This window comes from Tursiops truncatus, chromosome 11 (assembly GCF_011762595.2).
Source record: "Tursiops truncatus isolate mTurTru1 chromosome 11, mTurTru1.mat.Y, whole genome shotgun sequence".
Taxonomy (NCBI): domain Eukaryota; kingdom Metazoa; phylum Chordata; class Mammalia; order Artiodactyla; family Delphinidae; genus Tursiops; species Tursiops truncatus.
Genome location: NC_047044.1, coordinates 99054533 through 99078207, shown reverse-complemented (window position 1 = coordinate 99078207; position 23675 = coordinate 99054533). Strand labels below are relative to the sequence as shown.

Here is a 23675-nt window from a genome sequence, read left to right as displayed (position 1 = left end):
GCTCTGAGCTCAGCCCGGGTGTGGGACGGGCGGGGGAGGGGCGGTCGAGGGACCAGCCGCCAAGCTGGCTCAGACTTGGTCTCCCTCAGGCTGCTCGCCACCCCTGCTTCTCTCGGGGACCCACCCTTGCCATCCTCTGTGCCCTGAGAGCCCTGGTCCTTACCCTCCCCTGCGCCCCACATCCAGAGGCCTCAGCTGGTTTCCAGGTGGGCAGCTGGCCTCAGGCAGGAAGAGCAAACTGCCCAGAGGAGGATTTGAGCCCCGGAGTCTCTGAGGACAAGGGGTCAGTCCTGCCCCCAGCTCGGCCCCCACACACCCAGATCAGGGTCACCCACCAGGGCCAAGCAGACATGCAGGTGACACGCAGGCGCAGGACAGATCCGCACTGAGCCTCCCCGCCCGTGGACCGGCTCCCGGGCCAAGGCTGCCCCTTCCCCGGCTCATGGCAGCCTTCGGTTTTGCCCCGTCACGGTGTGACCCTCGCCCTGGCACTGCCGGTCTCTCTGACCTCGTCGCCCAGCCTGGCTCTGCCCCCCTGGCAGGTGGCGGGAGGTGAGCGTGGCTCCCGTCTGGCCCGGGCGGCCTGGCTCCCCCTCCGGCTGCCGCGGCCCGGGGCTGGCTCTGTCTTGCTCTGGGCGTTCCTCGCCTCTGCCCGCCAGGGCCCTGGCTCTCCTGGAGGTTGCTCTGAATCTCCTAAGTCTCTGCCCTCTCCTTTCTCCCTTGTCTCCCTGGCGCCTCGTTTCCTGTTAGCCGCTGGGCGGTTCTCATCGAGGGCCCCACCACTCTGGACCAGGCCGGGCTGGGGCCGTGGTCTCTGCTCTCTGTGGTTGAAGGAGAGACAGGAGGAACATCTTTGGAAAGTAAACTGAGGGCCCTTAAGTTGTATGGAGCCAGTCAGCAGAGGGCTGGCTTATCTTGGAAGTTTTGTGGGAGGAAGTGGAGCTTGGCCAGGCAGAGGAAGGTGGGGGGGAGTGAGCCTTGGTCCAGAGGTGGGGCTTTGCCTGCTGGGTTTGGGGGTCCCCGTGGGGATCTGGGCAAATGTTGTGATAAGGGACCATCAGAGGTGAGTCACTAGATAACGAGAGGCTGAGCAGGGGCTGGACCAGGTCGGGCTTTGGTCACTGAGGCGATGGGACAGGTCACGGAGCCTCATCCGAGCTTCTGCTGCCCCTTCCTCACCGTGGTCCTCGGCCCTCCGCCGCCCTGTGCTTCGTGTCCCTCTCTTCTGGCCTGGAGCCCTGGCGTCCTGCTTCTGGAGGCCTGACGATGGGCGCCTCTGTTCACATCCACTCTGTCCAGTGGCCAGTTGGGCAGGTTGTTTACCTCTTCTCAGCTTCAATGTCCCCATTTGAAAAATGGGGATAATAATGATACTACCTTTTGCGGGGTTTTGGTTTTATTTATTTATTACTTATATATATATATATTTTTAAATAAATTTATTTATTTATTTTTGACTGTGTTGGGTCTTTGCTGCTGTGCACGGGCTTCCTCTAGTTGCGGTGAGCGGGGGCTACTCTTCATTGAAGTGTGCGGGCTTCTCATTGCAGTGACTCCTCTTCTTGTGGAGCACGGGCTCTAGGCACATGGGCTTCAGTAGTTGTGGCGCGTGGGCTCGGTAGTTGTGGTTCACGGGCTCTAAAGCGCAGGCTCAGTAGTTGTGGCACACTGGCTTCGTTGCTCCGCAGCATATGGGATCTTCCTGGACCAGGGCTCGAACCCGTGTCCCCCTGCATTGGCAGGCAGATTCTTAACCACTGCGCCAGCAGGGAAGCCCAACTTATATATTTTGTGGGAAAATATGAAGAACTTAAAATGCACCATATGACCCTTTGTAAGTGCACAGCTCAGCGGCATTAAGTACACTTACACTGTTGTGCGGCCGTCACCACCGTCATCTCCAGAACTTTTTCATTCTTCCCAACAGAAACTGTACCCATTAAACAATAACTCCCCGTTCCCCCTTCCCCGCAGGCCCTGGTAGCCTCTGATCTACTTTCTGTAGATCATGAATTTGCCTGTTCTGGGTACATCACAGGAGTGGAATCATATAGTACTTGCCCTTCTGCGTCTAGATTATTTCTCTTGGGACAATGTCTTCAAGGCTCATCCATGTTGTAGCCTCTGTCAGAACTTCATTCTTCTTTTCAATCGCTGAACGATATTCCATTGTGTGGATGGACCACGTTTTGTTGATCCATTTATCTATTGATGTATATGTGGGTGTTTCCATCTTTTGGCTGTTGTGAACAACGCTGCTATGAACCTGGGTATACGAATATCTCTTTGAGGCCCTGCTTTCAGTTGTTTGGGGTATATACCTAGAGGTGGAATTGCTGGATCATATGGTGATTCTGTTTAACTTTTTGAGGAACTACCAGACTACCTCCCACAAGTGGCTGCACCATTTTACATTCTGCGAGCAACGTACAAGTGTTCTAATTTCTTTACATCCTCACCAACGCTTGTTATTTATTTTTTTCAGTAGACATTCTAGCGGGTGTGAGGTGGTATCTCATGGTTCGATTTGCATTTCCCTAAGGTTAGTGATGTCGAGCATCTTTTCATGTACTAATTGAAAGAAGACACCATCTTCAGTGTAGCTCCTGGGACAGTGGTACCAGTGAACAGCGTGGGGCTGCAGAGCTGGAGGGGACCTCTTCCTGCCCTTAAGGAGTTCAAATGACTTGAGCCCAGGGAGGCACAGACCCTGTGCACCAGGGCTGGAGGCGGGAGTGGCCTTGAAGATGGCGTAGGATTTCACCAGAAGCCTCAGAGCCCTCCAGGGACAATGGTGGTAACAGCTCGGGTGTCAGGCCTGAAAAGTTTCTTCTCCACAAATAGCCTTCTCCTCCAGCGGCAGGTGTTTATAGCTTCAGTTGATCCCTAGCCAGGGCGCCCCCAGGCCAGGCCGTGGGCATTGGCGGGCCTGGCCTCCTCCCCAGCCCTGCCTGCAGGGGTGAGGTGTCAGCTGCTGTAAAGGTACCCCGTGAGGCCTCTGCTGAAGCAAGATCTGTCTACCTGTGGGAGGCTCATGCCCTTTTCAACTTTGAAAACTAATAGCTTTAGTTTAATAGGACCTTATCAACAATATTAGCAAAAGAACTGTCTCTGATGACCCTTCTTAAAGGGCATAAACCCTGAATATGTTTACGGCCCTGGGGTAGGGCTGGTACAGGGAGGAAATGAGACACAGAAGAGGCCTGTCCCAGACGGGATTTAGCAGATGGGGTTTTCGTGCTCCTGTGTGACTGAGGAAGAAAGAGCCTGGGGTGGCTGGCAGGACACGTGTGACCCTGGGTGTGGGGTTTGGAGAAGGGTGGTCGTCACTCTGTGTGGACCCTGCATTGGGAGTGCCCCGCCTTCAGCCCATGGTGGGTGGGGCTGTGGGTGTGAGCTGGGGACTTTGGACACATGTCCTCTGACAGATGGGCCACAGTCTGGTGGGGTGTGCTTTCCAGTCCCACCCAGGCCCTCTCTGGGGTTGGCCAAGGCCACCTGCCACACTGCAATGCCCAGCTGGCCTCCACGTGGTCCAGGTTGGCCTCCTGCCCCGGTCCGGGATCTCAACCTCCAGAGGGTGGGAGGCCCGGGGTTACGCAGCTGGTGGCAGAGCTGGGACGAGGATGCAGCTCTTGCCTTCCCACCAGCTCACCTGGATTTTCTACTCGTTTCCTCCTGCTGTTGCTCTTTTTCTTTTTGGCCACGCCGTGTGGCTTGCGGGATCTCCATTCCCTGATCAGGGATTGAACCTGGGCCATGGCAGTGAAAGCCCGGAATCCTAACCACTGGGCCACCAGGGAGCTCCCCTGCCATTGCTCTTTGCTGCCTTCACTGTGGCTTTACGGCTCTGCACACTCCTTACATCTCTCTGCTTCTCCTCCAGCTCTGGGAGCCTCCTGGCGTCTCAGTCATCCAGGGCACTTTGGCTCCTATGGCTCTGAGTACCGCTGTCCAGGAGAGAGTGAAAACACATGGGCATTGGGACTTCCCTGGCGGTCCAGTGAGTAAGACTCCGCGCTCCCAATGCAGGGGGCCTGGGTTCGATCCCTGGCCGGCCGGGGAACTAGATCCCGCATGCATGCTACAACTAAGACCTGGTGCAGCCTAAATAAATAAATAGATAGATAGATAGATGCAGCCTAAATAAATAAATAGATAGATAGATAGACAGACAGATAGATAGATAGATAGATAAATTAAAAAAATATTAAAACAAAAACAGGTGGACCGGCTCTTGGTCCAAATAGTTGGCTCTCCCTGCAGGACCTGGGCCAGGGCCAGGTCAGGGCCAGGAGCAGTGAGACATCACTAAGGACTTACTTCACGCAGAGACCCAGGGAATCGGCCAGGGGTGGGAGGGGTGTGGATGGTCCAGAGAGGCGGAGCAGAATGGTCTCTGGCAGAAGAAACTCCCAGCCCAGCCAGGGGAGACATCCGTGGGGAAAAAGCAGCCATTGTGAAGCCCTGGGTGTGGCCTTAGAAACGGATGTTCCTGTGGCCTTGGGACAGTAATAAACCATGTGACTTTGAATAAATCACTTTCCCTCTCTGGGCCTTAGTTTCTTCTCGCTTAGGCTAGCTAGGACCCCTGGCGCCCCCTGGTCCATCCCCTCCATCCTGTGTTAAAGAGAAGTTAGGAGATAGACTCTAGGACCACGCTGCGGATAGACTGAAGATGAGAGCAGCTGCACGAGCTGTTGTGAGGACGCACGTGTGCGCACACGTAAAGCCTACCGTGTTCACTCTGTGTTTGTACGGGTGCCTGTGCGTGCTCCACAGACGGTCGTTATTGTTACTGTTATCACGAGAGTGAAAGAAACTGCAGCAGTTCCCTGTGTCTGTATAAGGCCTGGATTAGAGGCCAGCTGGTTTGCAGGCAGTTGAATGGCCGGGTCGACCTCGGGAGGACCTCAGGGGGTAGGAAGGGAGCTGTTTGCCCCCCTTGGCTGCAGACACGCAGAGAAACCCAGGGCTCCGCTCCCACCCAGGTGATCCTCCACTGCTGAGCAGCAGGCCGGGCCTGGCTGGAATACGGTCCGAGGGGCCTGCAAGGGAGAGGAGGAGGCCTCTCCCGAGAGGAGAGAAGCACAACTTCCAACGTACAAAGACAGCCGAGCCAGGCTGGGACCCTGGGTCTGGCTCCTGTGACCCCACTGCTGGCCTCGTGCCTAGGGCCCGGGCCGTGCCTAGGGCCTGTCTGTAGGCAGAGCTCCTGGACCCTGTGGCAGAGGCAGAGGTGGTGCCGGGGCTGGGCGGGGCTCTGTCCTCGTGACATGGGGGTCATCTGTGACATGTGGAGTAAGGGTCTCAGCCGGGGCTGGGCGGGGGCCTCCCAGCTGCTGTTTAATGGGTGCTACAGAGGACACGCCACTGCGTCCAGCCAGGAGGCCCGCCCGGACTGGGAGTGGACTTCCTGCGGACCGATCACCTTCTCCGCCAGGCCCTGTGCCACTTCCAAGTGGCTGGGCCAGGACTCAGACCCGGGTGTTAGCCCTAGGTCTGCCGGTGGCCCATCCGAGTGGGATTTTCTGGGCTCAGTTTCTCCACCTGCCTGCCCTTCTGTGGGGGAGGTCGGATTTCCTGTGACGTCAGTGAGGCTCACACTTCGGGGCCCCTCACCTGCGTGGGCCCCTTCCAGGCGCCTAAACTTTTTCTTTTATATTTTTTTAAACTCTTATTTATTTATTCAGCTGCACCACATGCCTTGTGGGATCTTAGTTCCCTGACCAGGGATCGAACCCAGGCCCTAGTAGTGAAAGCGCTGAGTCCTAACCACTGGACTGCCAGGGAATTCCCAAAACTGTTTGTTTATTTATTTTTAATTAATTAATTTATTTTTGGCTGTGTTGGGTCTTCGTTTCTGTGCGAGGGCTTTCTTCAGTTGTGGCGAGTGGGGGCAAGTCATCGTTGTGGTGCATGGGCTTCTCACTGCGGTGGCTTCTCTTGTTGCGGAGCACAGGCTCTAGGCACGCAGGCTTCAGCAGTTGTGGCTCACGGGCTTTAGAGTGCAGGCTCAGTAGTTGTGGCACACGGGCTTAGTTGCTCCGCAGCATGTGGGATCTTCATGGACCAGGCAAGAACCCATGTCCCCTGCATTGGCAGGTGGATTCTTAACCACTGTGCTACCAGGGAAGCCCCTCAATTTCCTCTTTTATAGCTGTTACCATTTGCCTTACATATTGAGGTGCTCCTATGTTGGGTGCATAAATATTTAAAATTGTTATATCTTCTTCTTGGATTGATCCCTTAATCATTATGTGGTGTCCTTCCTTGTCTCTTATAACATTATTTTAAAGTCTGTTTTGTCTGATATGAGAATTGCTATTCCAGCTTTCTTTTGATTTCCATTTGCATGGAGTATCTTTTTCCATCCCCTCACTTTCAGTCTGTATGTGTCCCTAGGTCTGAAGTGGGTCTCTTGTAGACAGCATATATACGAGTCTTTGTTTTTGTATCCATTTAGCAAGCCTGTGTCTTTTGGTTGGGGCATTTAATCCATTCACAGTTAAGTTAATTATTGATATGTATGTTCCTATTGCCATTTTCTTAATTGTTTTGGGTTTGTTTTTGTAGGTCCTTTTCGTCTCTTGTGTTTCCCACTTAGAGAAGTTCCTTTAGCATTTGTTGTAGAGCTGGTTTGGTGGTGCTGAATTCTCTTAGCTTTTGCTTGTCTGTAAAGCTTTTGATTTCTCTGTTGAATCTGAATGAGATCCTTGCCGGGTAGAGTAATCTTGGTTGTAGGTGCTTCACTTTCATCACTTTAAATATGTCATGCCACTCCCTTCTGGCTTGTAGAGTTTCTGCTGAGAAATCAGCTGTTAACCTTATGGGAGTTCCCTTGTATGTTATTTGTCATTTTTCCCTTGTTGCTTTTAATAATTTTTCTTTGTCTTTAATTTTTGTCAATTTGATAACTATGTGTCTCGGTGTGTTTCTCCTTGGGTTTCTCCTGCCTGGGACTCTCTGCGCTTCCTGGACTTGGGTGGCTATTTCCTTTCCCGTGTTAGGGAGGTTTTCAACTATAATCTCTTCAAATATTTTCTTGGGTCCTTTCTCTCTCTCTTCTCCTTCTGGGACCCCTATAATGCGACTGTTGGTGCATTTAATGTTGTCCCAGACATCCCTTAGGGTGTCTTCATTTCTTTTCATTCTTTTTTCTTTATTTTGTTCCACAGCAGTGAATTCCACCATTCTATCTTCCAGGTCACTTATCCGTTCTTCTGCCTCAGTTATTCTGCTATTGATTCCTTCTAGTGTATTTTTCATTTCAGTTATTGTATTGTTCATCTCTCTTTGTTTGTTCTTTTATTCTTCTAGGTCTTTGGTAAACATTTCTTGCACCTTCTTGATCTTTGCCTCCATTCTTTTTCCGAGCTCCTGGATCATCTTCACTATCGTTATTCTGAATTCTTTTTCTGGAAGGTTGCCTATCTCCACTTCATTTAGTTGTTTTTCTGGGGGTTTATCTTGTTCCTTCATCTGGTACATAGCCCTCTGCCTTTTCATCTTGTCTGTCTTTCTGTGAATGTGGTTTTCCTTCCACAGGCTGCAGGATTGTAGTTCTTCTTGCTTCTGCTGTCTGCCCTCTGGTGGATGAGGCTATCTAAGAGGCTTGTGCAAGTTTCCTGATGGGAGGGACTAGTGGTGGGTAGAGCTGGGTGTTGCTCTGGTGGGCAGAGCTCAGTAAAACTTTAATCCCCTTGTCTGCTGATGGGTGGGTCTGGGTTCCCTCCCTGTTGGTTGTTTGGCCTGAGGTGACCCAGCACTGGAGGCTACAGGCTCTTTGGTGGGGCTAATGGCGGATTCTGGGAGGGCTCATGCCAAGGAGTACTTCCCAGAACTTCTGCTGCCAGTGTCCTTGTCCTCAAGGTGAGACACAGCCACCCCCTGCCTCTGCAGGAGACCCTCCAACACTAGCAGGCACGTCTGGTTCAGTCTCCTATGGGGTCATTGCTCCTTCCCCCGGGTCCCGATGCGCACACTACTTTGTGTGTGCCCTGCAAGAGTGGAGTCTCTGTTTCCCCCAGTCCTGTCGAAGTCCTGCAGTCAAATCCTGCTAGCCTTCAAAGTCTGATTCTCTAGGAATTCCTCCTCCTGTTGCTGGACCCCCAGGTTGGGAAGCCTGATGTGGGCTCACAACTTTCACTCTTCACTCCAGTGGGTGGACTTCTATGGTGTAAGTGTTTTCCAGTTTGTAAGTCACCCACCCACCAGTTACGGGATTTGATTTTATTGTGATTGCGCCCCTCCTACCATCTCACTGAGGCTTCTCCTTTGTCTTTGGATGTGGGGTATCTTTTTTGGTGAGTTCCAGTGTCTTCCTGTCGATGATGATTCAGCAGTTAGTTGTGATGCCGGTGCTTTCGCAAGAGGGAGTGAGCGCACGTCCTTCTACTCCGCCATCTTGAACCAGGATTTCTGAGGGTGGCCTCTTGATTCAGCCTTGGCAGTGGGGAGAGGTCAGCTGGGGGCCCCATGTGGCCTTGGCCGTGCTCTCTGGTTACAGCCCAGGTGGCTGACAGCCCACTTGTCTCGCCTCTTCCCTGCATCAGCAGCTCCCTCACTCCCACTGCTGCGGCCCTCTGGGCTCAGCCGTGCCCAGCAGGACAGGGCAGTTCCCGGAGGTGGAAAAAGGAGGTAGTAACTCCCGCTCAAACCCTCTCGCTCTGCCTCTCCCCACCAGCGCCCTCTTTATGGTCTAATCCTACCCGTGGTCAATGCAGCTCAAGGCTCACCTGGCCGCCCAGCCTGAGCGGGCCCCTCCTCTGAGCACGTGGCATGGTCCCACAGGGCCGTCATGTGGGCACACTTCTCTCCTCCACCGGGGGGTGAGCTCTGGAAAGCAGAGAACCCCTTGTCCTGATCTCATTTACAGTAAGGGAGGACATGGGGCCTGGTCGTCCTGGGGGATCTTGCAGCATCACCTCTAGGAGGCTGGGCCCACAGCAAGCACTCGTGTGACCCGTTGACGGTCTAGCTGGAGCCGTGGAGCTGTGCTTGGCTGGGTTCCCTGTGTCCGGGTTAGGGCCACGGGTTCCTCTCTGGAGACACTCTGTGTCTTGGCACCTGCGTCCCCCATCCCCCTTGCTGCCCACAGACAGGGCAGACGTCCTGTCAGGTCCTGCTCATTAATGGAGGTGGTGGGGACCGTGGGAGCTGCCCGGGGGAAGGGCCAAGGAGGAGGCTGCTAGGCTGCGGCGGGGGAGGCTCTGAGGGGGCTTTCCGAGCTGTGCGCCCACCGGCCAGAGATCCACAGCCCTGTCACCCTGCTCTCAGGTTAGCAGTCCCCCAGCGAGGCCTCGGCCTCCTCTTGCTGCTGGGAGATCCCTGGGCTCTCAGGAGGGCGGGAGGGGCCCCGCAGAATCCTCACCCCAAGTGCCGCTCAGGTTGGGGAAGGCCGGTGAGGGTCCCTTGAGCTCGCCTGTCTTTATCCTGGTCCTCCCGCTGAGTGGATGTTGGCGTCTCTGCAGGTCGGAATGAGTTGATCGCCCGCTACATCAAGCTGCGGACAGGGAAGACCCGCACCAGGAAGCAGGTGGGCCCTGGGGCAGGTACCCTGGCACTGGTCGGCTCCCAGGGTGGGCCCGGCTCTCCGCAGGACTGGGTGTGGGCTCTGGGGGCCAGCTTGGGAGGGGTCCTCTGCTGGGTGTGCCACAGATGGTCAGTTTCCTTGGGGTCCCTTCTGCCATCGCCTGGGAGGAGACCCCTCCCCATCCGACTGCACTTGTATTTAACTGGGAGAGGTGGGACCGAGGTCCCATCAGTGACTGAGCCTTTCATTCATTCATTCGTCCATTCAGTCTGTGATGGGATGGGGGGCTGTGGAGGGCCGAGGGTCAGGGGAGCCGGCCGTCGGGGAGACAGGAACCCCTCTTCCCGCCACAGGTGTCCAGCCACATCCAGGTTCTGGCTCGGCGCAAAGCCCGTGAGATCCAGGCCAAGCTGAAGGTAAGGCCAGGGCCGCAGCGGGAGGGCTCGGGTGGGCCAGCCTCCCGGGGCTGGGGCCCTTCTCCCAGGAGGAAAGGTCGTCCCTTGGGTGTGGGGGCTGACTGCTTATGTGTGGAGCCGTGAGCTTCTCAGTGCTGAGGAAAGTGGGGTTCAGCCTGTCACCTTTCTCCCACCTGCACAGAGGACGTTGACTGCGGGCCGTGTCTATGTGTCTGTGTGTGAATGGCCGGGCTCACAGCATCCTGGGAGATACAGGCCGGTCTCCTGCTGTGCTCCCTGCCCCCTGCAGCCCAGAGGAACCGGGCACACCCTGAGTCCCATGGTTAGAGCAGCAGGACTGCCCTCCAGACCCCGTTTCTTGCGGACCGTGTGGCCCCTTACTGCCGTCACCCAGATCCCGTGGGTGGCAGGCCTGCAGGGTGGGGTCCACGCTGGGGGAAGGGCTGGAGGGGCTCCCTGGATCAGCCCCACCTTGCAGGCCTGTCTGCCCACAGGCGACTGCTACACGGGGGGCCAGCCGCTGGTGGGAGTCCCCTCGCCGCGGGCCTCGGGCCTCCTGGACCCTGGACCCAGGGGCCCTTGGCTGGACCCTGGGAGGGAGCAGGCCACCCATCACGGTGGGTGTAACAGAAGAGTCTGGCTGCTTGGCAGGAGGAGCCAGCACTCGGGGCTGAGACCAGTAAATCACAGGCATTTTAATTTTATTTTTATTTTTATGTTTTGGCCGCACTATGCGGCTTGAGGGATCTCAGTTCCGTGACCAGGGATTGAACCCGGGCCTCCGGCAGTCAAAGCGCAGAGTCCTAACTGCTGGACTGCCAGGGAATTCCCCACAAACATTTTTTAAAGCAGTGGAAGCCCTTTCGTTTTTCTCCCAAATTAAATATCACCCCGATCTGTTATCAGAGGAGCTACTCTGGTCAAAAGCTAGGTTGGCGAGAAGCGGGGTAGGGACCCTTCGTGCTAGTCACCTCTCAGCCCCCATGACTCTCGAACCCGAAAGCATCCCAGAACCCAGTTTAAAAGCCCCTGGACTAGAGGACCATGGAGGCCCCTTCTGGCCCCGTTGTCCGTGACCCTGACACTGGAGGCTCTGATGGCGTGGGTGGGAACTCCCAGGAGGTTCCATTCCTCCTGCATCAGCCCAGCTGTCCCCCGCCCCTCACAGCTGTGGCCCAGCCCTCGCTCCTTTGTCCCCGGGACAGCTGGCTGGGCCGCAGCTGCTGGTCTCTCCCTCTCAGGCCAGCACATGTGTGCCCGGACATCCCCGGCCCTGCAGCCCACTTGCCCCTCACTCCCCGCTCTGGTCAGCCTGTGACTCGCCAGGGCCTGGTAGGGGACCGGGTGGAGAGCCGAATGTCCAGGGTTCTGTTTAGAGCCATCGAGGGGAGCTTTGCATTCCCGTGGGGGCCGGCTGTACGGCTCATGTGTGCTCGAGGAACGGAACCTGTCCGTGTCCACAGGCTCTAACGTGGGGCTGGGAGCAGCCTCTGGACCGCCGGACAGGCTGCGAGGGGAGCCACGGACCCTTCAGTAACATGCACGTTTTCACGTATGTGCATTTCTTGGAGAAGACTGGTCTGAGGATTTTGTCATATATTCTCCAGAGGGTCTGGGGCCCAATGTAGTTAAGCTCCCTGGTGGATGGCAAGGTTAGGTAGAAGTCTGGTCTGGCCTGGCTCTGCCCTGGGCCGTGGGCCCTCTGCCATGTCACCCACCTGCCTCGAGCTCCATCCAGCTTCCCCGCCTGTAAAATGACAGGGTTGAGCAAGGTGGTATCTGAGGTCCCCTCCAGCCGCAAAATTCAGTAGCCTGGTCACTGCTGTCACCCCGCACTCCCACCTGGTTCCTGTCCCACTCGCTGGTCCCTGGCCATCGGGAGGAAGGGACTCAGGCTGCCGACACAGGGCTGGAGCTCTCTGCCCTCCCACCACTGCAGTTGTTAACAGAGGTTTGTGGGCCTCCTGGGGCGTGGCCTGCCACCCCATTCGTGTCCTGGAGGGAGCGGGCCTGGGCATGTATGGCATCTCCCTCCCGACATCAGCAGAGCCCTTGGGGAGAGACAGCCTGATGCTTTGGTTATCAGAGACAGCCTCAGAGCAAGGCCCGAGTTTGGCCCCAAAAGGACAGTGGGCTGGGGAGTCCCACCACTCAGCGCGGCCTCCCGGGCCCTCTGTGCTGAGGATGGGTGCCGGCAGGTCCTGACGTGCCCCCTCCTTGGTTTGCTCAGCCCCCCCGGGCCTGCAGAGGTCAGAGGTCACGGATGCGCCATCCCGGACGGACCTTAAGGGGCAACTGTCACGTGACCCCTGTCAACACCCAAGCCCCTAAGTCCTCTGAGCCTCAGTTTCTTCATCTTAGAATGGGGAGCCTACGAGTCCTGCCAGCCTCACGGGGGTGCTGAGATGTTCAGAACCAAAGTGAGACAGCGTTCTTTGCCTTCCGGGGGCCGTCTCGTGTGTGCCGCATGAGCGTAAGGGGTCCCTGAGAAGCTGAGTGGAAGGGCCTGGCCCCAGGCCTCATCGCGCAGGATGCCGGGCGCACCACCTGGACCCTTCGGGCCTGACGCCGTGGTGATGCTACCCACCGGGCGAGTGAAGTCATATGCAAAACCAGCTGTGGGCTGAAAGGACCTCCCTCAGCAATTAGCTTGCTTATTACTCAGGACAGATTTGGGTCCACCAATCTGATTATTCAATAAAGGGCCCACTTATTTTTCCCTTTTAAAAAGTAATTCATCATAAAGATACAGAATTTCTAATCAGAGCTCCCGAGTTGACATAAACCAACCTTTTGTCTCCAGTAATGCTACCCATACTGAATAATACTTGCTGTTCAGTCTGGATGTGTGGTCTTCTTTTGGACCCACTAGGCTTTCTGACACACAGTATGTTGTCTTATTGGTTTTGAAGACCTTTGGGATTGGAGAGCTCAGGATGGGGGACCACTGGCTAATACAAGTAGTAACCAAGTATTATTACTGTTGTTATTATAAGCAGGTCATACTGCTGATTTGTTCAGAGCCTCTGCAGGGTGAACCCATTCTGGAGGGGGTCTTTGGACCATAGAGGGGACCCATAGAGGGCAGATGGTTGGTATTCGCATCCTGACACATAACAGGTCCGGGAGCCATGGCTGCCCGTGGTACAGTAGAGACCCACAGGCCAGGGCTAAGACGGGGGCCGCGGGAGACCATCCCTTGTCACCGTCCATGTGACCGAGGATGACCCCTGCCCAACAGATACTCATGCACCGTCTCCCGAGGGCCAGGTGAGGCCCCAGCCACCCCTGGTGAGCAACACCTGGGTGGTCCCTGTGTCCCTGAGGTTGGCAACAGGAGCGCCATGGTCTGGCAGGTGGCCTCCAAGTCTCTTTAAACCCTCATGAGACTGGCAGGGCGAGCGATGTGCCCCTTGGACGGATGAGGAGGGTGATCAGAGCCACCGAGTGACTTCCTCAAGTCACAGGACCAGTTCCCAGCCCTGCAGGACGTGAGCCTGGTCGCCAGGGCCGAGTCCAGGGTCTGACTTCCCTGTCACCAGCTGGACCCGCCTCTCCCGGCCTGCCACGGTGCCCACACTGAGGCCTCCCTCGATGTCTCCCCAGGATCAGGCAGCTAAGGACAAGGCCCTGCAGAGCATGGCTGCCATGTCGTCCGCCCAGATCATCTCTGCCACAGCCTTCCACAGTAAAATGGCCCTCACCCGGGGCCCAGGCTACCCGGCGGTCTCAGGGGTAAGTGGGGCTGCCTGGAGTCGGAGGCTGGACTGCCCCGTCCTTCTCACTCCTCCCCCTTCCAAGGCACTGGCCACACCAGAGTCCTCACTTGAGTCCTCTCGGGCCAGGAGAGCCGGGGAAGGAGAGACCAAGGACCGAGGGGCCATGCAGTCGCTGGGACCGCCCTCCTGGGGGCCTCGGCAGTGACAAGGGTGCAGCCGCCCCGTCACACGGCCACCTGGGGGCTCTGCAGAGTTGGCCCCGTTTACAGAAGAGGAGGCTGAGGCCGGGCTTTGGGGCGGCGCCGGCATGTTCTGAGGAGCCACTCTGCCCCGCCCCCGGCTCAGCCTCGTCCCCCCTCCGCCCTCAGGGGCTCCTTCCAGGTAAAGGGCTGATGTCCAGGAACAAAGTCCTCTCGAATTTTAAACTGAGAATGGGTCTCTTGGCCATGGCCACGTGGGTCCCGCTCTAAGAACAGTCCAGAGAGGCCCCTCCTCCCCGGGGCTGAGTCCTCCCAGGGTGTTTGTTGTAGGCTGCTGGGACTGACGCACCGCCCCAGGCCCTGTGTCCAGGGAGGCTCTCGTCCAGCATTTTTCCGAGTGTGTCCAGAGGCCGCTAGTCCGGAAGGGCGTTGAGTGGACAGGACGACGGGACAAACGAGTGCACACGTGACTCGGGCACTCAAGTCTCAGTAGGGTGCCTGACTCCAGATCTCTTGAGAGTCCTGCGTGCCACTGTCAGCAGGCATCTGTCCCCGAGGAAGGGGACGAGTGCCGTGTTTGCAAGCCTGGGGGCTTCTCTTGGGAGCCCCTTATCGGCAGGCGTTCCAGAGGCTGGAGGTCCTTGCAGCGCTCGCGGGGACGCCGTGCCGCCTGGCTCTAGGCAGGCACCCTGCCCAGGCCCAGGCCCTGGCCTCGCCCTCCAGCTGAGCCCCTGCCCGGTCTCTCTCTCGACGCCGCTGGCCGCGCACACTGGGCTCTGCTGACTCTGTGCTTTTGTCTCCTCAGTTTTGGCAAGGAGCTTTGCCGGGCCACGCCGGAACGTCCCACGAGTGAGTATGGCCCCCGTGCTGCCCCGGTGCTCCCTGGGCTGTGCTTGAGCCCGTGAACTCGTGCCGCTGACCCAGGCCTGAGTGTGGGAGAGCCGCAGTCTGGGGTCAGCCTTTCCGGATGGCCCTGCGCTTACGGATGAGGCTCTCCTGCTCTCGGGCACCCTGGGGTGGCGTTTGCTGAAGCCCCAGTCTATCCGGGGCGTAGCAGAACCCGAGCTCAGGACCCCGAGGGGAGCAGGCTAGGAACCAGCCCTGTGGCTGGCCTGGGAGGGAGGGAGGAGGGGTGGGTTTTCCAAACAGACCCGCTGCTTCTGTGGGTCGGCCAGAATCCTGAGGGAGCGGGAGGCCAGAGCCACTGACCACCCGGGCCTGCCTCACTGAAGACAGCGTTGGAGCCTGACCGAGGCTCTAGGCTGCCACCTGCCCCCAGGCCCACGCGTCCTCTCTCGTCTCCCACAGTGTGAAACCTTTCTCTCAGCAAACCTACACTGTCCAGCCGTCACTGCCTCTGCCAGGTGGGTCAGCAGCTCTGCCTCCCTCGTGCACCACACCCCTGTGGTTCCTGCTCCGGGTCCCAGGCCCTGACTGCTAGACGCCCCTAGCAGTCCCCTTAGATGCTGCCCTGGCACGTGCTCACACCGTGCACCCCAGCTCCCAGCTCCATCCACCTCGATCCTCTTCCAGGAGCCAAGCCCCCTGCGCCCCCAGGGCTGCCCGTCCTCCCCAAGCCCCTCCCCAGCGAGGCTCAAGGCTGGCAGGGTGCGCACAGCTCAAGGGGCAGTGCCTGCGCCCCGAGGTGGCCACTCCACCAGCATGTGCACCCTGTCCTGCTTGGCTTCTGGGATGGCTTCCCTCTGTGACACTGTAATCCTCTCCTTCAAGGCGGGGGTCCAGCAGAGCATGGCTTTCCAGCCCGGAGCCCCTGGTTAGCAGAGGGAAGGCTCCTGGCATGAGGCAGATGGAGGTCCAGCTGGGCAGCACGGAGCTCCCGCCCTCCCCGCTCACATGACCCGCTCTGTCCCTGCCTCTTTCTCAGGAAGGTCCCTCCACCTTCCGCTCTGCAGGGCGAGATAGGATCCTCGCCCTCACCCTCCTTTCCTGGCTTGGGAATGGCTCCTGCCTGCCCGGTGGCCTGGCTTTTCCTGCTCTGAGAGCGGGCCCTGCCACCCTCCTTAGGTTCCCGACGGTTGCTTGGGGGCCTTCCACCCCTCTAGTCCGTGCTCTCCCCTCACGGCTCCCCCACCCCGTCTGCAGTCACATCCCCACTCTTAGCCTCTGTAACTCACCTGTCATCTTTTTTTTAATATTTATTTATTTGACTGCGTCGGGTCTTAGTTGTGGTGCGTGGGCTTAGTTGCCCCGCGGCATGTTCGACCAGGGATCGAACCCGCGTCCCCTGCATTGGAAGGTGGATTCTTAACCACTGGACCGCCAGGGAAGTCCATCCATCATCTTTTTAAAGCATCAATCTCACCGTGCTGCTTCCAGCTTAGAATCTGTTAGTGGCTCCCTGGTGCCTTCAGGACACAATCTAAGCTTAACTGTCACTCTGTGTGCCCTGGGCAGTGTCTGGGGCTGGTGTCTGTGTCTGTCTTCTGTGCGTCGGGTCACATCCGGTGTGCACGCCACACTTGAACAAATGAACGAGTGATTCGGCTCACCCGTCAAATGCCAGCTGGTGTGCCCAGCATGGTCCTCCGCCCGCCCCCCGCCGTCCCTTGTCTCTTTCCTCCCCGGGCTTCTGATGTACCTGCCTCACTGCCCTCGTCCCGTCCGCCACCAAGCCCCGGGGTCTTGCTCCCTCCGTGTCCCTCCTGTGTCCCCTTCTCTTCACTCCACTGCCCTCTTCATTTTCCCACTTGGGAAGAACCCACAAGGCCTGCGCCTCTCGTCCACCTTGCCCCAGCCCAGTCCTTCCCCCACTCGGAACAGGATCTTCAGAAACGCACAGCCGGTCGCTCCTCGGCCCGCCTAAAATCCTCCCATTGCCCTCCTGAGCTCAGGCTGAATCCTGGACCCCTTACCTAGCAGCCAGGGCCCGTCTCTTCAGCCTCGTTTCCAGCCCCGGCGCAAACCCGCCCTCCCCGTCACGTCTGCCAGACGGAGCCTCCGAGCTCACGGTGCATCTCGCGGCCCCGTGCCCTCTGCCTGGAGCCCCCTTCCCCTGTCTGCACCTGCTGCCTCCCACTCTTACCCCGCAACCTTTTTCAGCATTACCTTCGGGTGGCCTTTTCTGACGCTCTTCAAGGTGGACCAGGGGGCCCGCTCCCCTGCTGTGCTGGGCGCCTTCCTGTCTGTTTTCCTCACGTTCATTGCTTCGCTTACTCGCCAGCCAGCAGCCAGTGCTTATTCTGGGCCGGGCGCTGTCCCAGGGGCTGGACAGCAGACACTCATGTCATTGTGATAGTTGGTCCGGTCGTCTCCCTGGCTGGACCAGGAGTTCCTCCAGGGCAAGAACCAAGCGGAGGCTGCCCTGGAAGCCCTGGGTCCAGCAGCCATCCCACCCCCCAACCCCCAGCCAGCATCCAGTCCCCCTTGAACGCAGTTCCGTGCAGGGGCCCGAGGGGGCTGAGCTCTTCCAGGCTGAGCTCCCCGCCAGGGCTGCCCCTGGACCGCTGGCCAGTGCTCTGCCTGCCCACCCCCCCGGCTGGGAGACCCCGGTAAGGCAGACAGTCTGGGGGCCTGGCGGAGGGTGCGGCAGGGAGGCCCTGTGGACCGGCTCCCATGTGCCTTCCACTGTGTGCAGGGTTCGAGGCTCCCGCAGGAGCCTCCCCGTCGCCCTCCGCGCCCCCAGCACCCCCGTGGCAGGGCCGCAGCGTGGCCAGCCCCAAGCTCTGGATGCTGGAGTTCTCTGCCTTCCTGGAGCGGCAGCAAGACCCTGAAACGGTAGGTCCTGGCCTCCCTCTGGCCGCTCTCCCGCCCGGTGCTCATTCCTGGGGCGGTGGCTCCCCTGCTTCCCCCAGCTCCTCTTCCTCTGGCTCTGGCTTTCTCGCCCTGCTCTCTGCCCCGCTCCACCTTGGGGCCGAGCTTAGGGTCCTTGTTGCTTTCCATCCCCCCTTATCCTTCCATCCTCTCCCTCCCCGCTTCCTTCTCACTGGACCTTCCCTCTGTCCCTGGCTCTGTTTCTGCTCCCCACCCCAAGCCCTCTCTCGATTCCTGCGTACCATCCCGGTGCCCCGAGGCTCTGTCCCTTTCCTGCTCCCACCATGTCCGCCTTCTTCCCGGTCCGGCCACCTCTCCGTCTGAAGGCACTGGTCCCAGTCCTGCCCGCAGGCCCTGTGGCTCTGAGGAGTCTCCTGTCTGCCCCGTGTCCTCGGGGACGCCAGCAGGAGCAGCAGCCCACCCCCATCCCGCCCCCTTCAGTGTCTCCGTCCTGGGTGACCGGCGTCACCTGCAAAGTTCAGAGGAGCACCTGGCCAGGTGGACAGGATGCCAGAGTCGTGGGGACTTCACTGACCATTTCACTTTGACGTGTTCAAGCTTATGGTTTAGATGAGGAACCCAGCGTGGACCACGAAAGAAGCGGCTCTTCTTTAGCCGCAGCGAGGGGCCGCAGCCGCCGCCTCGGGGGGGAGCACCCCTCGTATGGGCCGCTGGTCTTCCATCACAGACGAGATCACGGGTCTAAGTGAGTCGCCTAAGGATGTTGGCGACAGAGTCAAGACTCAGTACAAGTAGCGACCAGAAAGTGCCAGGCGCCTGCGGGGGTCGCCCTGCCCAGGTGCTGGGCACCCGCCGACTCTGCTGTGCACTCAGCCCCTCTGTCGGCTCCGCTTTACCAGAGGGGAAACAGGCCCCCGCCGTGGCGTCCCTGCTCTGGGCCACTGGCCGGGCTCCGAGCCCCGGTCTGTCTGGTCTGTCTGCCCCGCCGCCCCCGTGGCCCCTCAGACCAGTTCTTCTCTGTCCACAGTACAATAAGCACCTGTTCGTGCACATCGGCCAGTCGAGCCCCAGCTACAGCGACCCCTACCTCGAAGCCGTGGACATCCGCCAGATTTACGACAAGTTCCCCGAGAGGAAGGGTGGTCTCAAGGAGCTCTTTGAACGGGGACCCTCCAACGCCTTTTTCCTCGTGAAGTTCTGGGTAAGCCTTGGATGACCTCCTCCTTCCCACCCCAGCACGTCGATGACCGCAGGGAGAAAGGAGGAGGGGTGGGCCTTGGCGGCGGCGGGACCTGGGACACGCAGGACAAGAGCGAAGGGCCAGCACAGAGTGGCCCTCTGGTGCCGGGAGCTCAGACCAGATGGGGCCATTGGTGCCGCAGAGCAAGGCCCCCTCCTGATGGCGGGTGATGGTCACGCCCAGGCAGAAGTGCGGCCTCAAGGGGTCTGTAGTACCAGAGAGGACCTACAGGAGACCTGAGGGGTAGTCACCCAAGGCTTTCAATGCCAAGGTTTCCGGGCCCGCAGCGGGGCAGCCGTTGGGCTGGGTGGGGCTTGGAGAAGTGGACGGTAGGCTTAGGCTGGGTCATCCCCAAAGAAACACCGAGCTTCTCCAAGAGCTCAGCCTGTAGCTCGGCCTCCGCCGCCCTCCCCAGCTCACCCCTGCATGGGTGCTGTGTGGATAGAGCCTCCTTCTTTCGAAACCTCCTCCGAGACCAGGAGGCACAGGACCTCTTCCAGGGGCCCAGCACCCAGAGAAAAGGGATGCCGGGAAGAGGGACAGGGCAGGAGAAGCCAGCGGGAGGAAGTGCAGGAAATCCTGGCTGGTGATCAGAGCCTCCGAACCGTCTCAGAGCCCGGAAGCTGGGCCTTTGTTTGGTCTCGGACTTTGATAACCTGAAAGCTGTGCTTTTCCTAGAAGTGGGCCTGTTCACACGAAAGCGTACACGCAGTTCCAGGTGGCTTACTGGCCCCTGGCTAGGAGCTCTTAGCCTAGCCCTCATCCACAACTGAATCTGTGGGGCTGGCTGTCTACAGAAAAGGCAGGAACGGAGACCCAGGGCCCGGATCCCGACGAGGCTCAGTGTTTGCCCTTGCAGGACAGCTTCCTCTGCGAGCTGATGGAGGTTGGCCCTGGGCCTTCAGGGATGGGCAGAGTTAGGCGGAAAAGGGGAAGGGCCTCCGGGGGGCTAGTCATGGGTGAACGTGTAAGAGAGGGAACCGCAGAAAGTAAAACGGGAGAGGTGAGTCTGATCCTGGAAGGTCCTGATCCTACAAGGGTCTGGATTTGACTCTATGCTGGGATGAAAAATAGGTAATAGTTTCTTTTACTTTATCTTATTTTTAAATCAGTGCACGTTCATTGTTATTAATACCAAGAGGCTTAGAAATGAAAACCGTCAGGTTGTCGTCCGCCTCCTCCCAACCCCAAGCCCAGTCCCGAGAGGCAGTCACTGTAAAATGTCACTGTTTATTCTGGGTTTTATCTCCTTAGTTCTAAATATCTGCTTATATTGCTACACTTTGCTGTCACGACTGTGTGTTGTGTATTTATGGTAGAAAAACACTGGCTATGTTACAGCACTTTCCCCCTCATCGTCCCAGTAAGTTATGTAACTTAGTCAACGCAATAAAGCGTTTAGACTTTGTGACAGCGTAGATTGACCACCAGAGTGTGTGAGGAGCACGTGTCATTTCTTGTGCAACTTTTTGTTTTTTCCTAAAAATAAATGGTTCTTTCGCTTGCACATTTCTAAAAAACCTACTATTAAAATTTTACAAATTGTTCTATCATAACCAACATATAAAATTTAAAAAACTTGTTTTTCACGCAGTGCTCAGGCCTCTCAGAGAATTTATCCTTTGTCCCTTTCTCCTTCTGGATGCCTCTGTTCTGCTCCAATTTGAACCGGTTTTCCTCCAGGCCTGCTCAACAGCTGTCCCGAGACCTCTGTTTACTGCTCCTCTGTTTTGAATCTACAGTTTCCTAGATCTCCTATTTCTCTCTTTTTTGGTGTTCCCCCCTCATTTTGCTGGAATACATTCTCTAGTCCCTTCCTAAGAAAAGGTGCATGGTAGATAAGTGTTCTAAGTCTACCTGTTTGAAATGTCATTTCTTTTCAGTACTTGATTCATAGTTTGGGTACAGAATCTCTATCGTAAATGATTTTCCCTAAAAGTGGTTTTCAAGAATCATTTTTTGGTTGCTCCGATGTCTTACGAGAGTAGTCCGGTAGTATTCTAATTCTCTGTTCTTTGTTATGTAACTCGGTTGTTTTTAGCCTCTAGGAGTTTTGCATTTCCTCTCTGTTCCTTTCGTTAAATTTCACATTGATGACCTTTGGGATCTGTGTTGTTTTTCTTCCTATTTTTGAGCCAGGTACTTGGTAGGCAGTGAGATGAGAGTCTCTCAATTCGGTAACTTTACTTACATTATTTCTTTTTCTTTGTTTTCTTTGTGTTCTTTTCCAGGAACCCCTGTTAGTCTGATGTTGGATATCCCGGACCTATCCTCTCTGATTTTTACCATTTATTTATTTTCCAATTCATTTTCTTAGAGACTTTCTTAACTTTATCTTCTAATTTAAGAGTGAATCTGAGTGAATATTCCATAAAACCCGAAGTAACATTGGCATGAATGAATAGTTCTTCTTTCATGTAAAGTAAGTCTGGAGATAGAGTGTCCAGGTCTGGTCCAGCAGCTCCGTGAAATTACCAGAGACCCTACTCTTCTCTATCTGCCATCCTCAGTGTGTGGCTTCTGTTCTTAAGGTCAAGGCTGCTGGGGTTCCAGCCATCACATCCATTTTTCAGGCATCAGGCAAGGGGAAAGCCAACTTAGTTCCCTTTAAGGAGCCTTCCTGGAAGTCCCACACAATTCTCAATTAGTTGTTTGTTTGCATGTAGCTGCAAAGGAGCCAGGGAAGTGTACTCTTTTAGTTGAGTAAGTTGCCATTCTGAATAAAATCAGGGTTCTGTTACTACAGAAAATGAACGACTCTTTCAATTGTTGATGTGTCGTAGTTTAACTGATGGCATTTTTTTCTTAATTGTAAAATCTTGGTGCATTGTACATTTAGTGGTGAAATAGATTAACAGAATATGGTGGCATTCTCTGCCCACCCCCACCCCGCCCCTTGTATCGAATATTTAATTTTGACCATGACGTTTTTAATTTTTAAGAGCTCCTTCTTCTTCTTTGATTGCATCCTGATCTTGTTTCATGTCTATTTTTTAACTTTTCTTCTGCTCCCTTTGTTTCCTTTTCATCCCATTTTCTGTCTGGGTCTTTGTCTTTCAAGTTGGAGGATTTTCTCAAATGTCTATAATTCTTGGCCAGATTTTTTGGTCCTTATTTTTTTGACAGCTTTATTGCTATGTAATTCACTTACCATATAATTCACCTACTTAAAGTGTACAATTCAGTATTTTTAGTGTATTCACAGAGTTGTGCAACCAGTTAATTTTAGAACATTTTCATCACCCCCAAATAAACCCCAAACCCATTAGTTATCACCTCCACCCCCAGCCTTAGGCAACCCTAATCTGCTTTCTGTCTTTATAGCATTTTTAGATATTTCACATAAATGGAATCTTACAATATATAGTCTTTTGTGACTGGCTTCTTTCACTTAATGTTAAGTTTTTAAGGTTTAGTCGTATTATAGCACATACCAGGACTTCATTCCGTTTTATGGTTGGGTAATATCCCACTGTCTGGATAGACCACATTTTGTTTATCCATTCATCCGTCAGTGATGGGCATTTGGGTTGTTTCCACCTTTGGGCCATTGTGAATAATGCTGCTATGAACTTAATATACAAGTCTTTGTGTGGACATAGCTTTTCATCTCTCTTGGGTAGATACTTAGGCATGGAATTGCCGGATCATATGCACTATGTATTTATTTATTTTTGGCTGCATTGGGTCTTCGTTGCTGTGCAGGCTTTCTCTAGTTGCGGCGAGTGGGGGCTACTCTTTGCGGTGCGTGGGCTCCTCATTGCGGTGGCTTCTCTTGTTGCAGAGCACAGGCTCTAAGCACGTGGGCTTCAGTAGTTGTGGCTTGCGGGCTCTAGAGCACAGGCTCAGTAGCTGTGGTGCACGGGCTTAATTGCTCTGCGGCATGTGGGATCTTCCCGGACCAGGGCTTGAACCTGTGCCCCCGGCATTGGCAGGCAGATTCTTAACCGCTGAGCCACCAGGCAGGTCCCCTCTTTTTGCATTCTTGACAGTGTCCTTTGAAGCACAACCTTTTCCATTTTGATGAGGTCCAGTGTATCCTTCCTTTTGTTGTTCGGGCCTTTTGTCCATGTCCAGTGACTGGGAACTCTGTGGACAAGGTGTGGGCCTTGCTACCTGCTGGGCTTCTCTTTCAGGTGGTCGGGGTTGGGGAACCAGCTGCTTTATCGAGGACGCTAGTAAATGTCAGCATATTTACTGGACCTTTTCCTTGCCTGAAGTGGTTCAGTTTCTCCAAAGAAGACTCCTACTGTCCCCCCACCCCTTGGCAGGGACAAACGAACATTCTAGCAGTGGGGCAGGGCGAGGGCTAGGGGAGCCGACCGTTTCTTAGGCAGCGTTCACCTCATGCCCTGGCTCCCACCCCCTCTCCTGACATGCCTGGGGGCCCGAAGACCTGACGCCCTCCTGTGTAATTTCTTCTCCTGATGTGTGAAGAGTGGGGGCCCGGAGGCCTGACCACCCGGTGTACAGCCTTTCAGCCGGTTCCTTGTGTCATATCCTGCGCCCCCCTGGCCATCACTGTCCGGGCCCCTGTCGTCCCGAGGGTGGTGCTGACTCCCACCCGGCACCCCTCTGAGGCACTTTCAGGCTGTAACTCTTCTTGCGTCCGTTTCCCCGCAGAAGCCATCCTAGCTCAGATCAGCTGTCAGTCCCCTGGAATTCGTTGAATTCTCCTGTCCGTTTGGTCTTCCTCCGTTTCTTCGTGTGTGTGGTACAACGCATTAAAAAAGGTCTTTGCGCTCATCCTGCTGGCTCTCTGGACGGGGAAATGTGAACTTGTAGGGTCAGTCTCCGTTTTTTGTTTTTTTTTTTTTTTTGAGGTACGCGGGC

At 56.0% G+C, this 23675-nt stretch overlaps 1 protein-coding gene across 10 annotated transcripts in view; it reads left to right on the top strand.

The window, feature by feature from the left end:
• TEAD4 (TEA domain transcription factor 4) overlaps positions 1 to 23675 on the top strand; it is a 67898-nt gene that overhangs the window by 31672 nt on the left and 12551 nt on the right. For 2 of the 10 annotated variants that reach the window (XM_073789148.1, XM_073789147.1), the window contains exons 3-10: positions 9474 to 9538; positions 9889 to 9951; positions 10133 to 10273; positions 13558 to 13686; positions 14676 to 14719; positions 15179 to 15234; positions 17466 to 17605; positions 18630 to 18803. In XM_073789148.1, the coding sequence (XP_073645249.1) occupies positions 9474 to 9538; positions 9889 to 9951; positions 10133 to 10273; positions 13558 to 13686; positions 14676 to 14719; positions 15179 to 15234; positions 17466 to 17605; positions 18630 to 18803 (812 nt within the window). Of the gene's footprint in view, positions 1 to 9473; positions 9539 to 9888; positions 9952 to 10132; positions 10274 to 12312; positions 12372 to 13557; positions 13687 to 14675; positions 14720 to 15178; positions 15235 to 17465; positions 17606 to 18629; positions 18804 to 23675 lie in introns of those variants that run through there. The other 8 variants (XM_033867181.2, XM_033867183.2, XM_033867184.2 and 5 more) reach the window with 6 other exon arrangements.